The sequence below is a fragment of the Panthera leo genome, chromosome B2 (genome assembly GCF_018350215.1).
Source record: "Panthera leo isolate Ple1 chromosome B2, P.leo_Ple1_pat1.1, whole genome shotgun sequence".
In the NCBI taxonomy this organism is placed as follows: Eukaryota; Metazoa; Chordata; class Mammalia; order Carnivora; family Felidae; genus Panthera; species Panthera leo.
The window spans coordinates 112,214,863-112,232,282 of NC_056683.1; the positions used below are offsets into that span (position 1 = coordinate 112,214,863).

At 40.1% G+C, this 17,420-nt stretch overlaps 1 protein-coding gene across 3 annotated transcripts in view; it reads left to right on the forward strand.

Annotated features, from left to right (window-relative positions):
* Nucleotides 1-17,420, forward strand: part of TPD52L1 (TPD52 like 1) — a 99,618-nt gene that overhangs the window by 53,875 nt on the left and 28,323 nt on the right. Inside the window, exons 1-2 of one of the 3 annotated variants that reach the window (XM_042937400.1) lie at nt 5,226-5,327; nt 9,684-9,799. In XM_042937400.1, the coding sequence (XP_042793334.1) occupies nt 5,288-5,327; nt 9,684-9,799 (156 nt within the window). In that variant the 5' untranslated portion in view covers nt 5,226-5,287. Of the gene's footprint in view, nt 1-5,225; nt 5,328-9,683; nt 9,800-17,420 lie in introns of those variants that run through there. The other 2 variants (XM_042937402.1, XM_042937401.1) reach the window with 2 other exon arrangements.

Below are 17,420 nucleotides of genomic sequence, written 5' to 3' on the forward strand. Positions count from 1 at the left end.
GATGAATGAATAAACACGTGACCAAAGGCAGCGCTGAGGAAGATTTAGGCCTACTCTCTACTAATTCTGCCGGTACCTGATTTAATCTGATTCTACCAATCCATCCTTTGTCTATTAGTTTAAAGTCTGGAGAGAGAGGAATCCAGAGGCTACTTCTGAGGCAGATGTTCATCCTAGTCCATTAAGCAATGGCCAGAAAGGGTAACGCCACATGAACATAGGCTCCTTCTAGGAAGTGGGCAGAAGGATGAGCAGAGTATGGCGTGAAGATTTAGGTTTCCCTAGGGCATTGGCTTTGTGTGTGATCGTGTACTACCATGTACTGGTGGTGTTACTTAAGGTATATATGTGAGGGGCTTGTCTCTGGAGTGAAATTTTTTTTAACATGTTGAGGACAGAGTAATAACATATATTCTTTGTCTCATAGTGCTTGAATTTTATAACTAATTCTGATCAAGGGAGAATTTCACTCAAGTATGCACCCAACTGGGTGCTAACGTGTGCTGACTGATTATTATTTGCCAGACACTGTGCTAGTTATTTTTGCAAAACTCTAACTCCTGACAACCTACTTTTGTGGGCAGACATTATTATCCCCATTTTACATATGAAAAGACCAAGTTTCAAACTATCACAGTCCAGAGTTGAAAGGGGGTGGAGCTGGAATTTTTCCTAAGATTGGTTTGTCCCCAGAAGGGGATTCTTCCCAATATAATATATGTTTGTAATCACCTGATGAATCGTTAATCAGAATACTGGGATGAATTTGCCAAGACGAAGCCTAGTCTCTTCCATAAGCCATGAATTAGTCAGCTAGAGAAAAAGAGGCTTACGGAGCATAAAAACCAGGTAAGTTTGTAGTTGTGGATTGCATATAGGTTTGGGCAGACCAGCTCTAGATGCATTATGGGATCAGTTGGGGACCTTTGATAGGGTCTGCTTTCAGATGAGATGAAAAAAAGATGAGAAGAGAAAGTTGTCTGAAAACAAAAGTCAAGTTGCAAAATGGTGTGATCTCATTTTTAAATACATAGATATATCTAAATATACACATATATAAGATATATTCAATTTTATATGTATATACCTTTGTATCAGATTTTTCCATAAGATGTTAAAAGTTTTAAGACACCTATTGTTTTATATACTACTAAGAAAAAAAAAAAGACCACTAATTAATTGTAAGACACCATTGATTGTCAGAAGCATCCCAATTTCAGGGATGTTAAGAAATGGGGGGGGTGTATTGCAATATAAGAAGTGATCTAGAAAGATGTGCATGAAGGTTTTATGGTGGTGATCTCTGGAGAAGAGAGCATTATTTGTCTTTAATCATTGCTTGTCTGTATATGCAGATTTCTTATAAACCAGCCCCTCCCTGCTCACTTCACCCTCACTCAAAGGGTGGAGGTGATCCCACCCCAGCAGAACCAGTTTTAAAATCTATTGGCATGTCAGGCACTAGGGTCAAGCCTTGACTTTAGGATGTGGGGGTGTAAAGTCCCATTTTTCTTCTTAGCATGTGAGGCCACTGCCAGAACTCCAGGACAACAGGGAAAAAATGTGATTCAATAATAGGCTACATACAGGTTGCTGGTAAATAAATGAAAAGGAGTTCCATGATGGAGGTGGATATAATACTTAGGTTTTTGTGGTCGGTTTAGTAAATGTGCAGAAAGGATTCTAATGAAGAAACTTGTTGTATTATGTCTTTAATTTCTACCTTCCTTGAATTAACATGTATTAGTTTTTGTGCACTTAGAGGTAGCCATAAATCCAACAGTGAGATTAACTCAGTAGTTTTTCCCAGAGAGAATAAATGGAGATATTTTAAAGTTTTATGTTAAAAGAATGCCTAAAGTGATTTTTACCAAACATCATGATGAAAGTATAAGTAAGTAATAGACATTACAGGCTTAAATGTATTATTTAGACCAGTGTGGATTTTTATTTATTTTATTGCATTCTTTCTTTTTATTAAGTCCTGGAATAATTTTATGTTCTTTTTGAAAATATGCACTTTTCTTCCTTTGCTTGGTTACATAGCCATATTTATTTGTTAATTCCTTAATACAGGTGCACACACAAATAACATGCAAGATTATTTTACTATTTAAAAGAAATTCTGTAACTTTTATATATTTGCCAACAGTGCAGGATATGGTCACTGATCTGAAATCATGGTTGATAGTCATTTTAACTCCTAGCTGTCTGTGCTGTTGTAATCATGTGCATGAAGCCATGAGCTGATGCACTGGAGTGCTCAACAGGATGCATTAAAAGTATGTTGATGCCAGTGGGTGATTTCATGTCAAGGTTGCAGGAGGCATTTTAATCCAAAGCTCATTTCTTGATTTATACTTGTCATCATTTGTTTACTTTTCTTAATATGGTTGTAGGACAGGGAAGGGCATAGGCCCTGGAGCAGACTAGCCTAACTTAGAAACCAGCAACGTGCAACTGATTCACACCCTGAACTCAGGTTTCATAAATGAGGATCCCCATCAGCAAGGCTGGGACCAGCTCACAGTCACCGCTCCATTGGATCTGGTTGGGCATGTTATGTCACTCAACCCTACGTGTAGGACTTACTGAGTCATCATGGCCAGTTGTAGGTATAAAGAAAGCAGGCATATGGTAGCATTTGACGAGTACCTTAAGACCTACCTGCTTCCCAAAGATGGATCTGGCCAATGGAGACACACAATTCCTGCATTATAGTCAGACCTGTGGATATTTGTTACCCTTATTAAAGTGTCGGTATATTGTATTGCATATAAATGAAAGTAAAATGCCATCTTTTGCGCAAAATACTCCTGTAGCAGGATCACAAAGTGTATTCACACTCTGTGTTGTACATATGTATGCTGGCTTATTTATTTACTTGTTTGTTTGTTTGTTTGTTTATTTATTTATTTATTTATTTATTTATGTATTTATTTACCCACATCTACCCAATCTGGGTAGGAGTCCTTGGGCACTGGGTAGTAGAGAAGAAAAATAGGTTTAGTCTATTCCAATGGAATAATTCTTAAAACCCCTTTAAATAATGTTCAGTTCTTCAGTTAAATTGCCCTCTAGCTCAGATTTCTCTTTTTTTTTAATCCCCCCTTTTCTTTTTCCCTGACTTAAGGAGGTATCTGGTATGTGGAAATAGGATGGATCCATGTAGTGTTTTGTATTCTCTGCTGGCCCTTCCACTGGGACTGTGACGTCCTCTTGTGCTGACGTTTTCCGCAGATATTACCCATGAGCTTGTTTTCCTCAGTTGGGTTTTAGCCCAGTAGCCCTTCCAAGCTGATTCAGCCTCACTTTGGTTCTCATTGGTGGCAGGTTTTCTCCTCTTCCTCTATCCAGGCCTCTCTCCAGAGCCAGTAACCCCAGCCCCAGCTGCAGGGGCACCAACCCCTTATCAAGGTGACAAGTTTCTCCCTAAGTACTCTGGGGGGTTCTGGCCCCCATGCATAGTTAACTGACTGCATAAGGTGATTTGAAGAACTAAACCCCAAGGGCTGGTGCCTGGCCTCCAAGCAGATTAAGGTCCGTTTACAAGGATGTGGCTGTGCTCCAGGTTGGTGTGGGATAACCAGAAAAATATATTTTTTAGAGCCCATAAAGGAGATTGGGGCAGGCTTCCTGTACCAGTCAGGGACCACGAAAGAAGCAGATGGAGGGCATGCTTGAAAGGGGTGCCTCATTCAAGGGGTTTGAGTGAAGGGACTATTCAAAGAATAGGGGAACCAAGAGGGGAGTGTTGAAGCACCTCAGAACAACAGCAGTGGAAAGTCCATACAATCTGTAGGCTGGAGGAGAGCATCCGATTCTAGGAACTTGACAGGCGCTGAACTGTAGAAGAGGACTCCCTATCAGAAATCATAGTCTCTGATAGTGAAAAAGCTGAGGCTGCACAGTGCAGCCTGGCAGGGTGGGAGGCAGTTCCTACCCCTGTCTTCTGCTCTGCAGTGTCCTGCTGGGGCTCCCCACTGGCCAACGTGGAAGGGTTAGGGAATCGTATTGGTGTATTCCTTAGGTCAGTCTTCCAGGGCACAGAACAGAGTGGAGAGGAGGGGATCTGGAGGTGCAAACAGAATCTCCATCATTCTGGGCCAAAGCCCAAAGAGAAAGATTGAACATACACATTTCACTTTCTTCTTCCTTCCTTTTTCCCACCGTCTCCAAGGAATGGAACAGGAGACATGTATGCCCTTAGTAAATTCTAATGCACTCTGTACCTAAGGGAACTCCCTTGCCTGGGTGTCCTGGGCTTGGCTTCTGATGATATATGAAGAGGGAAATAAAAATATGAAGAACATCCTCTCCTTAGGAAATCGCCCATTTTGCCAAGCTTTTGTCTTTCTGGAAAACCCAATTTCAGATGCCAAGAATTTAAATGTGAATCTTTTCCCCATGTTTCTTTTTGCTCCTCTGCCCCACTTCAGACAGGTGGAAGCCTTAGACCAGCTAGGAAAATACTATATTCTTGGGGAAGCAAAAGAGAATATAGCACATTAATATTTTTTTTAAACTATCACCCCCAATTTCACCAATATGCAGCTGTGGTTCATATGGAAATTAAAAACTTCTATAACATTTTCACATGTCTTCTCTTATTTAATATAATTTATTCTTAACAATGATCCCATAAGGTTATCAGTTTTACAGATGAGAACACTGAGGTCAAGTGTACTCTGTCGTTAGTGGCAAACCCACAGATGGTAGAATTCCAGATCTCCTGACTCCCTGGCAAAGGGGGCCTATGCCAGCCAAGGGGGGCATAGTTTGCACATTTGGAAAGAGAGCCAAATTCATGAAGTTGTCTATATTCATAACGTACTGGTGTCTGCTAAAAATTATGTTTCTTGAGTGATTTTGTCCACTGATAACTGCTTTTATTAAAACTATGCTTTTAATCTCCTCTAAAACCTGCTTCCATAGTAACTAGGTCATTTTATACTCATGCTGCCCTGTCACATTCTCATCTGTCACTTGGTGTCTCTTATCATTTGCTTTTATTTTTCCTCCCCATTCTGACTCACTTCCACTGGTGAATCACTTCTTTATTCAACTCCTCTTTCATCTACTCCTAGATTCTGGAATTATCCTCTGACCTCATAATTTGATTACTGACTTCCTAACCCGGTGAGTTGAGCATATTCTACTGGAAATAGCCGGCCCTGTGCTTCTTTTGTTTGGGTTTGCATGGCTCCCTGTACTGAGCTGTGTGACTCAAGAACACCCATGGGAAGAGGATGCAGCAGGGAAATAGGAGCAGAAGTAGGAAAAGAAGATGGGGACTTGGCATTTAATTTCAAACAAGAGTGAAGAAGGTAACTGGCCTAATTAGACCCGAACCAACAAGGAACGTGGTTGTGAGTTGTCTTGAATGGCTTCGTTCTGGGAGTGAGACTTTGAAGGATCCGTGATGTTGCCGTGGACTGGCACATGTGACAGATCAGAGCTGAAGGCTGGCGCACAGAATCTCACTGCATAAGGTCTATGTTATTTTCCCCTGAAAAGAAGAAGCTACCCCCTGGAAAGCAAATTCCCTCTTTCCCTAAATCCACTGGAAGTTTCCCAGTTCACATATTGTCAATTAAAATGGATTTTGAATTGTGGTTTCTTTCTAGACTGTAAGAAGATACTAAAGATGTTTGATGTCTTGAAAAATCTAAGTACCTGGCAGTACTGTGTGTAACCTGACATGTGTCCTCTCACACTGTCAAGAGAGGGGTAGATTGAGAATTTGTGTACCAGCTAAGTTTAAACAGTAGCTGTTTAGTTCCTGGACCCAGCTGAGTTAGGGAGACAAGAGTGTCTTAGAGGTTCCTACAAGGGCTCTTCTTTAACCCTAACCCCCTGGGCAGGGGGCTGCTTACCTTCTGGGCCCATCTCTTAACTCTGTGCTTGGAATTGCTGCTAGTTCTTGATAAAGGCAGTTCTACAACATTGACTGAAAATACATCGGCCACATCATAAGCATAAATATTTACTAGTGGGGAGGGAGGCACCTGGTGGCACAGTAGTTTGGATTTCGGCTCAGGTAGTGATCTCACTGTTGGTGAGTTCAAGCCCCACATCCAGCTCCCTGCTGTCAGCACAGAGCCTGCTTCAGATCCTCTGTTCCTATGTCTCTCTGCCCCTCCCCAACTCTCTCTCTCTCTCTCTCTCTCTTGCCCACGCAACACCCTCTTCTCTCTCTCAAAAATAAATAAATATCTAAAAACTATTTACTAGCAGAAGTGACCATTTCCCCCCTTTCAAAGACCTACTTAACATTGCTGTACTAAGAATCTACAGATATTCTCATAGGTTGCTGATGTTTGCATAGAACTGACACAGTCTTTCTGAGAGATAATTAGGCAGTGGTTTTCAAAATCGTCATGCTCTTTGCTTGGGTGGCTTGGTCGGTTAAGCATCCAACCCTTGGTTCTGCTCAGATCATCATCATCTTGCAGTTTCATGAGTTTGAAACCTACGTGGGGTCCTGTGCTGGCAGCGTGAGGCCTACTTGGGGTTTTCTCTCTCCCGCTCTCTTTCTACCCCTCTCCTACTCTCTCTCTCTCTCTCTCTCTCTCTCTCCTTCTCTCTCCCCCCTCCCCCACTTGCACTTATCTTTGTCTCTTTCAAAATGAATTAATAAACTTAAAAAAAAAGTTCCTGTCCTTTTACTCTGTAATCCAATGTACAGTAAATCATCAAGATTTTGCCCAATGATTGACTAGGAAGATGTTCACTGTAGCTTTCCAATAAACAGGATGAGTTATCAATCATACATGAGACAAAGTACTAGATAACCGTCAAAAATATATAAGTGTGGGGCTGTGTGTCTTTAGACAGAAAGGATATTCATGATTTCCTATTGAATAAATCAAGTTCACAACAGTAAATGCATATAAATATATACAAGAAAATGTAGACATATGCATAGAAGAAATACCTAGTAAGGATGGACCAAAATGATATTTATTTCTAGGTAACGTGATTAACAGTAATTTTAATTAGTAATGGATAATTTTATTTTTCTATCTTCTACAATGAACACATATTACTAATGAAAAAGAAAATGATTTAACATTGAACCTGGCCTCTAGAGTAGGTAGATGGGACAAGAATCTGATGAACTTAGATCAGCAGTATGCCACCTTCACTGATGTGCGTCACTGTATCAGCAGTGACACAAGGTGCTGATGGTACCCTGTTGATTCAGACCAAAGGATGTGGGTACAGGAGACTCAAGAGTGGGGTCAGCTTGAGAACTTTTCAGATCGTTTCATATTTTTACTCTCTAACAATTGTTCTAATATTGTAGGATAATTATTTATCTTTCTTTTTTGACTTGAGATCAAATTATTTTTTTGAGTTTTTATTTTAGAGAGAGAAACAGACAGAACATTAGTGGGGGAGGGGCAGAGAGAGAGAGGGAGACACAGAATCCGAAGAGGCTCAAGGCTCTCAGCTGTCTGCACAGAGCCCGATGCGGGGCTCGAACCCACGAACCGTGAGATCATGACCTGAGCCGAAGTCAGAGGCTCAACTGACTGAGCCACTCAGGTGCCCCCAGATCAAATTTATTTTTAATTGTTTTATCAAGTAATTATTTATATACAAAAGTATGTTTACAAAATAAATTTAAAGTGTAGAAAATCTTCATACACAGAAACTCAGTGTCCCAGAAATGGAGCATTACCATTAACTCTGTACAGACCCCGTATAAGTTCCCTGCTCCCATTTACACCTACCCTCTCTCAGAGAAAACCCTTTTCCTGAATTATTTTTATCATAATCTTGCTTTTCTTTTCTAAAGAACATTTTATTTAGGTTTGCATGTTTTTGGCCTTCATATGGATGGGAGTATATTTTATTATTCTTTTCCAATTGGTGTTTTTCTCTCAGTATCTTGTTTCTGAGTTTCATCCATGTAGTGTGTAGCTGTAGCTCAGTCATTTTACTGTTGTCATTCGTGCTGGTGTAAATGCACCAGGATATACTTGCGCCTTCTCCTGTTTGTGGACTTTTGTGCGACTCACAGTTCTTGCTACCATTAAAGTTCTTAGTAATGACCTCTGGTGCTCCTATATGAGTGTCTCAGGTATATACATACACAGGTGTAGAACTGATGGATGGTAGGGTATGTGAACTTACCAGATCATGTTAAATTATTTTTCAAGTCTTTTATCTCTCTTTATATTCTTGCCAGCAATGTGTGCGAGTTTCCATCCTTTACATAGTCGTCAACATTCGATAATGTCAGACTTTGAACTTTTACTAAACCAGTGGGTGTGCAGTGATTTCATTTGTATTTCCCTGAACATCAGTGAGGTTGAGCATATTTTCTTGAGTTTGTTAACCGTTTGTGATTTCTCCCCATAGCAAATCTCTTTTAGATGTTTTGGCCCTGTTTTTATTGGGTTATTTACATTTTTGAAACTGGTTTGTAGGAATTCTGCTTATTCTGGAAATGCATCTTTTACTAGTTAAACATGCAGGAGAGATCTTCTTCCAACTAGTGGCTTGTCTTTTAATTTTCCATATAGTGTGCTCGATGAAGACACATTTGTAATTTGTAATTCATCCTTTTATTCTTTATTTGCCCTTTTGTGTGTCTTAAGAAGTCCCTCCTACCTAGAGGTTCATAAATCCTATATGTCTTCTAAACATAAATCCAATTTTATTTCTTCTACATGGATAACTATCTGCTTCAGACAGTTTACTAAAAGGCCTTCCTTTCCCCACAGATGTATAAATGTCCTAATGAAACTTCTGTATCCGTGAGGGCCTATTTCCTAGGTCCTCCAGAGAACATACGCGTTTAAGTTATCCAGATGCCAAGGGCCTCAACTTGGGAATGTATTTATTTATTTATTTATTTATTTATTTATTTATAGACGATAAGGCATTTTTCTCACCTAACAAGTTAGTAGTTGTGCTGTCCTGGGGGTCATTCTGTGGCACAACCATGTCATCAAGAACCCAGACACTTCCTTTTTTCCCTCTGCCAGAATCAGTTTGTCTGTGATGTTTCCTCCCAGCTGCTGCTGCTCCTGGTTTTGTATCCAGATATTTCCACATCCAAAGTGGGAAAAAGTTAACAATACTCTCTATTCGAACTTCATTTGGACCACCCACATAGTGTGCATTCAAGCACCCAGCTCACACACAGTCCCACTCGTGGTTATGGATGTCAGGGAGGCATTTATGCTGTCCATTTAATGCTGAATGTCCAGGCAGGCTACTTGCCTTGCCAGATCCCTGTGGGGAGCAATGGTATTTATTTCCAGTTCACCTTACTCTCAGGGTGCAGCTCTGAGGGGATGCGGACTTATGGACAAGTCTCACCTTAAACCCCTCTCCCTGGGTGGCCCTAGGCTTTGTCCTCTGCCCCCTGCACCCCAGGGGAGAGTGAAAGCCAAAGCTGGAATTCATCTGGGTGGCAAATGTGGAACTAATGAAAACTTCTTTTGTTTACACCTGTGGCTTCCCACTTTCCCTTAGCTCTTTGGCTTCGTATTATTCTTTACTTTCTTGGAAGTTCATCACACATTTAGAAAGATTTTTTTTCTTGGAATATTTAGTTGTTTTTCAGCAGGAGGGTCAGTCAGGGCATCTAGTTCTCCAGACTGAAAACAGAAGTTGGCTAAATTTATATTTTAATTGCATTCTGTTTTTATCAATCTTGCCTAAAGGGTTGTTGGAGACGGAACCATTGCAAGGGCGAGATGAAGACGCAGTAGCCAGTGCGGACTTCTCTAGCATGCTGTCTGAGGAGGAAAAAGAAGAGTTAAAGGCAGAATTAGTTCAGGTATGTTCAGTAATCTTTTTGTTGTTCTATCTCAGTATCTTAGGAGCTATTGTTAGTTTTGTATACGTCCCATATTACAATTATGTTGTCTTTCATTTAACAAGATTTTTAAAAAATTAAGTTTATTTATTTTGAGAGAGAGAGAGAGAGAGAGAATGAGAGCGGGAGAAGGGCAGAGAGAGAGAGACAAGAGAGAGAATCCCAAGCAGGCTCCACGCTGTCCACGCGGAGCCCAACCTGGGGCTCAATCTCACAAACTGTGAGATCATGACCTGAGCCAAAATCAAGAGTTGGGCGCTCAACCGACTGAGCCACCCAGGTGCCCCTCATTTAATAACATTTAATAAATGATATATTACAAGGTGATTACTTTTTTCTAAGGTGTTTTTGTAATACCAGTTGTCCATTACACTTTGGTTATAGTAGAAAAAGGAATGATTAAGCAACAATGATGAATAGTTGTAAGTATGCACCTCTTATTCTTTTAAACTTCACAGTATTATGGGAACAATAATCACTTACTGATGGGTACAGGTGCAAGCTCCTTTTTAAGAGCAGTTCTTGCTTTAGGTCAGCAGCTTAGCTCAACAGATACTTTGAAGTGACTTATTTTTGTAATGCAAAAGCCAGTCATAGAAGAGACTGAATTTGTTGTGTACTCTTTTGCAGAAGAATAAAGCTCTGGGGGCAGAAAAGAAAACTGTGATGAATCCAGGTTTCCTTAGCTCCTGCGTAGTTGCTGTGGGCCTCTGGACGTAGAGGTGGGGAGAGTGCCTGGCTCATTGGGGATACAAGTTTTGTTCAAGCCATTTGTTTGCAGCACCCACTAACCCTTAAACGCTTTGCTAAGGAGCATTTACATTGGAGGAGGAAAGCACTGGAGAAAGGGAGCTTCTCAGGTAGAATAAACAATAGAGCAAGAGGGAAGAAGCCCATATTCCTCCCCATTTTGTGTCCCTGCATCATAGGGGAGAAAGCTCCTAGCCTAGCTGGAAGCAGGACTGTGGGCTCTATGCAGGCTGAGGACACAGCTTTGAACTCCACCTTACCCTCACCCAGCTGGGTCTGCTCCAGACTCTTTATGCTCTAATGTTCTGGTGGTGTCTGTTTATGACAGGTTATAATAATATTAAAGACTTTTTAGGTGCTTTCCCAAAACACACTTGACAATGACTTCATTATAACATGAAAGAGCAGCTTGTTCTTGGTACAGCAGAAATTATTTCCGTAAGCACAGTGCCTCAAATCAAACAGCCTGTTTCTTTAGCTAGGTCTGTCTGTGGCCACTGATCCAGAACAACGCAGTTGACTTCAGATTGGCCACACATGCCAGCATGCACAGACCGAAGTCAGCTGTCACGGAAAATGGACTAGCACCATGTTTTCTTAAAGCCTGGAATTCTGGTTCATGACCTGTTGGCTCATGTCGACTGTGGTGTCCAAAAGTTGTATTTTGCAAACTGGTGTAAGATAACTGATTCTAAACTAAAATAATTCCTGTTATAGTCCATATTTAAGTTTAGACAAAACCACTGTAGCAGACCAACTTTTATAAAAGTTCTGGGACTATGGGGTTATACATACACATCACATATGTCAGTGTATTTTTGTGTGCATTCTTTATTTTCTAAATGTTCAACAGTGAGCATGCATTATTTTTATAATCAAGTAAAAGCAAGCCTTGGTTCTAAGTGGATGCCCCCGTAATGAAAAAAGCCAACAGTGTTTTCAGAAATTCCTGTCTTATTTGGCCACATTAATAAGCTTGCAGCGCATCTCATTCCTAAGACTCTTTGAGCCTGACTTCTGGTAATAACACCAGACTCCTTGTTACTGTGTTCAAGTTACCAGGATCCATGTTTTAATCCTTTAGAATGCTTCCTGCTTCTTATTTCTGGATTCCTCAGAAATGAAGAAGAACTTCATATTGCCAAAGAGGCATTGTGACTTCCAGAGGCAGGTGGGCACAGCCGTATGCCCCAGGCCCAGTGACAAGCAAAGGAAATGTGTCTTTGCTATTTTTCTTTTCACATCTCCATTTCTTCTGCCTCCACCTCAGACCACCTCTGCTTAATGCTCATCCTTTTAAGTCTTCTTTCCTTGCCCTTCCACAAATGCAATCTGGTGTGTATGTGCGTGTGCCCACTCTTGCTCACGCACATGTGCATGCACACTCACACACCCACCCCAGACCAGGTTCTTTCAGATCACATTCAGATTAGCTCAGAGGCTAGGGGTTAATTACAACAAGAACACGCAAAGAACAATCTCGGCCGTCCCACAACTGGCCCTCCAAAGACCTGAGACCTCTTTCAGACAGCCCAGCTTCCCGGCCTCAGCTCTCCACAGATGTTCTTCCTGGGCCCCTGGTTGAAAGCAATCCCTTTCTGTGTGAGGGAAGATCCTACTGGATCCGTTCTCTACTTGGTTAACAGAACATCTTGCAGGGCAGCCTGTTAGATTGCCTTTGAGTAAGGCAGTCATTTGTGGCCAAGACCCAGAGCAAGAGCTTTGTGTAAAAGGACTTCTTATCTCTGACTCTGTTGCTTAAGAGGGGTCTTGGGGATGCCAGGGATTCAGTCTCCTCTTCAATGTGCTCCTCTCCCTAGTGTCCTCAGATTCTGCCACTGTCTTGTGACTGAGCTGGATCCCTCCCCACTGCTTTATCTAGACTGTTTGGTTGTTTATATTCCTATGAGGATGCCTTTATACTTCGGGCAAACTCATAACTCCACTCATCCACACAGCCAGCATATGGTTGTGTGCTTACCAAGTGTAGACAACAGGAAGATCCGTCCTTATGTCGGGAGACATAAAATAAGCCAATATTGTCCAAAAGGCTACATCTTAGATGGAGTCTGCGTTTTGAAAGAGGAATCTGTTGTTAACACAATTTAGTCTTTAGTTTATTATTGTCATCATGCAGTACATATGTGTGTTTTTAAAAGTTTCTTTGCTGTGAGGCCAGTATCGCCTCTGATCTTGTGCAGTGGTCTGTGTGTAGAAGACATGCAATTAAGATTTGTAATTAACTTGAATTATTTTGTAGGTTAAAGAAATACTTACATCTTTTAAAGCTTATTATTATTTTTTTAGTAACCTCTACACCAGACATGGGGCTTGAACCCATGACCCCAAGATCAAGATCGCATGCTCTACTGACTAAGCCAGCCAGGCACCCCAAAATATTTACACTTTTTGTTTGTTTATTTTTGAAAGCAAGATAGAGAGAGCCTGCAAGAGTCGGGGGTGGGCAGAGAGAGAGGGGGACAGAGGATCCCAAGCGGGTTCTGCACTTGAAAGCAGCGCGCGTGACGCAGGGCTTGAACTCACAAACCGTTGAGACCATGACCTGAGCGGAAGTCGGACACTTAACCAACTGAGCCTCCCCGGCACCCCAATATTCACATTTTTAAATGCCAGAAGTTGAATATGCTTTTATACAAACCTAATCAACATATAAGGAAATACTATTTTGTTTCAGCTATTCGTTCTCATAAGCTGCTCCTGGCATCTTTTCTGAGGTCTTTACATATCTATTCTGTGGGGTTTTTTACCTTCCTCTCCCTTTTCGAATAAACGTGCTCAGTATTTCTGTGCCGCTTCCATCCTGCTCTGCCTTCCTATCACCAAGCTGCGTGTTAGGCTTCGTATTCCACGGTGTGACTTGGCTTTTGAAAGGGATGGAGTGTTGGCATTAATAGTGTAAATTTATGACTATATAGCCAGCAAGTACTGCCAGTGTCCTCTAGATAAAATGACTCAAGAAAAATAGGCAGTAATAAGAGTAGGAAAAACACCACGCAACATTATCAACTAGGCAAAGCCTGTTTTCAAGGCAAAGCCTGTTCGGGCTCCCTTCATCGCGTTAGGCTCTTCTCCCTTCCTTTGGTGTGTGGTTCCTCAAGAAGAACACACGGCACCCTCATGCCATCTGGCTTGTAGACTTACAAAGAAGTGCGTTAAGCTCTTGGCCTTTCTCTCTTGGTTCCTTCCTTCAAGACCTTCGTTCTTTCTTTCTGGACTGAGTAGTGAACAACTAAAGTGTTCATCATCGGTAATGTCTTATTGTAATACCTTTCTGTATTAGTCAGAGTCCTCCAGAGAAGCAGAGCCAATAGGATGTATATATGTATATGGAAAAAGATTTGTTACAAGGAATTTGCTGATGAGATTATGGAATCTGACAAGTCACAGGATCTACCGTCAACAAGCTAGAGACCTAGGGGAGCAGATGGTGTAGTTCAGTCTCAAGGCTTGAGGCCTAACAAGAGCTGATAAGCCAATATTACAGTTTAAATCTGAAGGAAGAAAAAAAAAAGTCCCATCTTAAATGCAGCCTGGCAAAGAGAATCCCTGTTAACTGAGGGAGGGTCAGCCTTTTTGTTTTATTTAGGCCTTCCACTGATTTGATGAGGCCCACCCACTCTGAGAAGGCAGTCTCCTCTACTCAGTCTACCAGTTCAGTAATTAATCTTATGCAGCAACACCCTCACAGGCACACTCAGCATAATATTTGACCAAATGTCTGGGCACCCCATGGCCAGTCAAGTTGACATATAAAAATAACCTTTGCACTCTCTCAAGTAGTATCTGGATTTTAATCTTAATTCTTTAAGACCGTTAGCCAAAGGCAGGACTGGACAGGAGAGGAGAGGAGGCTGGCCTTCAAACAGTATATACAAGAGTTCAGAAACTCTTATTCCTAAACATCATACTGATGATTCAGTAGTTTATGAAAATATTTCTTTGTCTCAATGTAAGTTAGATATTTTATGTAATCTAGCAAATAAAATAGGAAGGTAAATTTTCAGTCTTCTAACATAAATTTCATATTGAAGTAATTCATTAGCTAATTCAGATTAATTTATATTTTTTTGCAAATTTTATCGAGGTATAAAATTCACTATTTTAATATAAAATTAACTGTTTTAAAGTGAACAGTTCAATGCATTTAGTATACTTATGATGTTGTGTAACTACCACCTCTATCTAGTTCCAGGACATTTTTAACACTGCAAAAAAGAAACCCCATGCTCATTAAGCAGTTAATTCCCATTTCCCCATCTGCATTCTATATCTGTGGATTTAATATTCTGTATATTTCATATACCTACTTTGGGTCTGGCTTCTTTCACTTAGCCTAATGTTTCTGAGGTTCACCCATGTTGTAGCATGTGTCAATACTTCATTCCTTTTTTATGGCAGAATAATATTCCATTTTTTGTGTGTACTGCAATTTATCTATTCATCCTTTGATGGGTATCTCGCCTGTTTTCATATCTGGCTATTGTGAATGGTGCTATTATGAACAGGTGTATACATGTATTTGTTTATATTATGTTTAACTTTTTAAGATACTACCAGACTGTTTTCCACAGTGGCTGAGCCATTTTACATCCCCACCAGCAATGTACAGGGTTCCAATTTTGCTACATCCTCACCAACACTTGTTGTGTGCCTGTTAATTCTTAAAGAATCAAGTTTAAATATCTAAGCATAAATATTTGTCCTACAAGGAGATCTTCTAGGAAGTGAAGAAAGCAACGAACCAGACTATTAGTTTCTAATAAAAATGATTAATTTAAAATCAAAATTAAAATTAATAAGTACTTTAATGATTTACCTGCACTCCACCTCATTCCAAAAGGAATTTGACATGGCTTACAGAGGTACCTATAGGGTTTCCATACTACCTCATCAGAGTATCTGGGAGTGCTTATTAAATAATGCATGTGGGTGTAGCCTGACCCTACCAAACTGAAGATATCAGGATCTTAGGACATTAAAAGGGGCATACATCTAGAATCTGCATTTTAAATATTCCCTATGAGTGACTTTTATGTAAACTGAAATTGAGAACCATTGGTGTAACTAGACCAAAAAATCTCATTAGTCAAAGGAAGGGTAGAATCTCACCCTGAGCATCATTTAAAATATTTGTGATTAAAGGCTTTGCCGTGGGGCAGAACTCTGCTCTGTGGAAAGAGATGTGGTTCTCATTTTTCATTCTTGCAAGCTAATACAATTTAAGATTATGTATTTTTTCAATTTCCGGATTTGCTTATAGAGTTTTTGGCATACATTTAATCACTGATAAATATACTGAAAGTTTCAAGCAGTGTGAATCTTAGCATTTTATTGAAATTACGAGAATTTCATTAAAGAACCTGAGAGTAGACCTGAGTAACCAAGTTCATGTCTCCATCATTAGGAGTCTCTATCTTACAAATGCCTTTTAATGTGTACTTCCATGTTTAAAATATTAGGCATGGGACTTCATTGTTCTTTCTTTAGGTTGGTGCTTGGTAAATTGGTCACTTCAGTATTTCTCCCTATCCCTTTTTTGGGATCAAGGATTTCATTAGAAAACTATGAATCCCTTACTTCCCTCTCCCAAATAACTAATGAGTCTCCTACTGCCCCCCCCCCCCCCGCTAATTTTGAATAAATTTCTAGGGTCCCATAGATAGGAGGTTTCTCTACATCTGTCATTTTATTCTGCCGGTTAAAAATTGTCCCATTATTTTTATCACATAGGAAACTATGGTAATACCCAGTGCATCAAAAAAAGCACAAGACTCCCAATAATTTCAGTCATTCAAGACATTATTTATGCAAAAGAAAGCAGGTCTTTTAACAGAATAAAAGACTGACATGAAACCCAGGCATTTTCTATGTAAAGAGAGCTAGAGATACAGCCTTGGGAAATATTAGGCCACAGATTAAATGCAGGAGGATACACTGACAAAAATGACAAAGTAAAATATGACATGATAGCAGAAGAATAGAGGGTTTAATTTTAAAATAACCATATGTTCTCATTTAACGGGAAGACTAAAAGCATGACCCCCTTTTCTGGTCCCTGAGTAGATTCTTTTTGCCGTAATGAGTATTATATCTGCATACTGAAGACCTGCTCATCAAGAAAAGACAGGGTGCTACTGATTATAACATGTTTACAGAATATGTAATTCATTTCAGGAAGATTTCCATGAGCATTAGAAAACTGTTCCGTAAACATAAAAAAACGAATAGTACTGGGTTACTAGGGCATTTGCTAATATTAAAAACTCCAAGAGATTGTTCTTTTCTACTATTGTATTTAAGATGCTTCTTAGAACTTTGCCTATTTTGCTTAAGTGATTACTAGTGTCTAAGAAGCGTCACAACACTATTCCAGTCTGTCCACTATTGGGGTAAAATCTTCCTTTGCACTAGAAAAAAGACTAATATTTGCGAAACTACTTTTCTTTCTTGAGATTCTTTTCTAGCAGCTATGTCTTTGGTAACCCAAGGAACACATTTGCAAGATGACTGATCATGTCAGTGATGTGGTTTGTGGTCAGAAGTGGAACTATACTTTGAATGTAAATGGGGCACAGCTGCCACATTTTTTCAAAATAAGAAATCTAGTAAAAATGTCAGGCTTTTTAGGACCTATGTACATGTGGGACACTAAGGAAGTACTAATAGTTCTCTTCTGGTTTCACAAAGAAAGTCATAATTATTTATACTTTTCAGAAAACAACGATGTAAATTGAGGCAATATTACCAAGGCAATACATTATAAAATATGACACTGGAATAAAATACGACAATTGGAATCAAAGACTATATG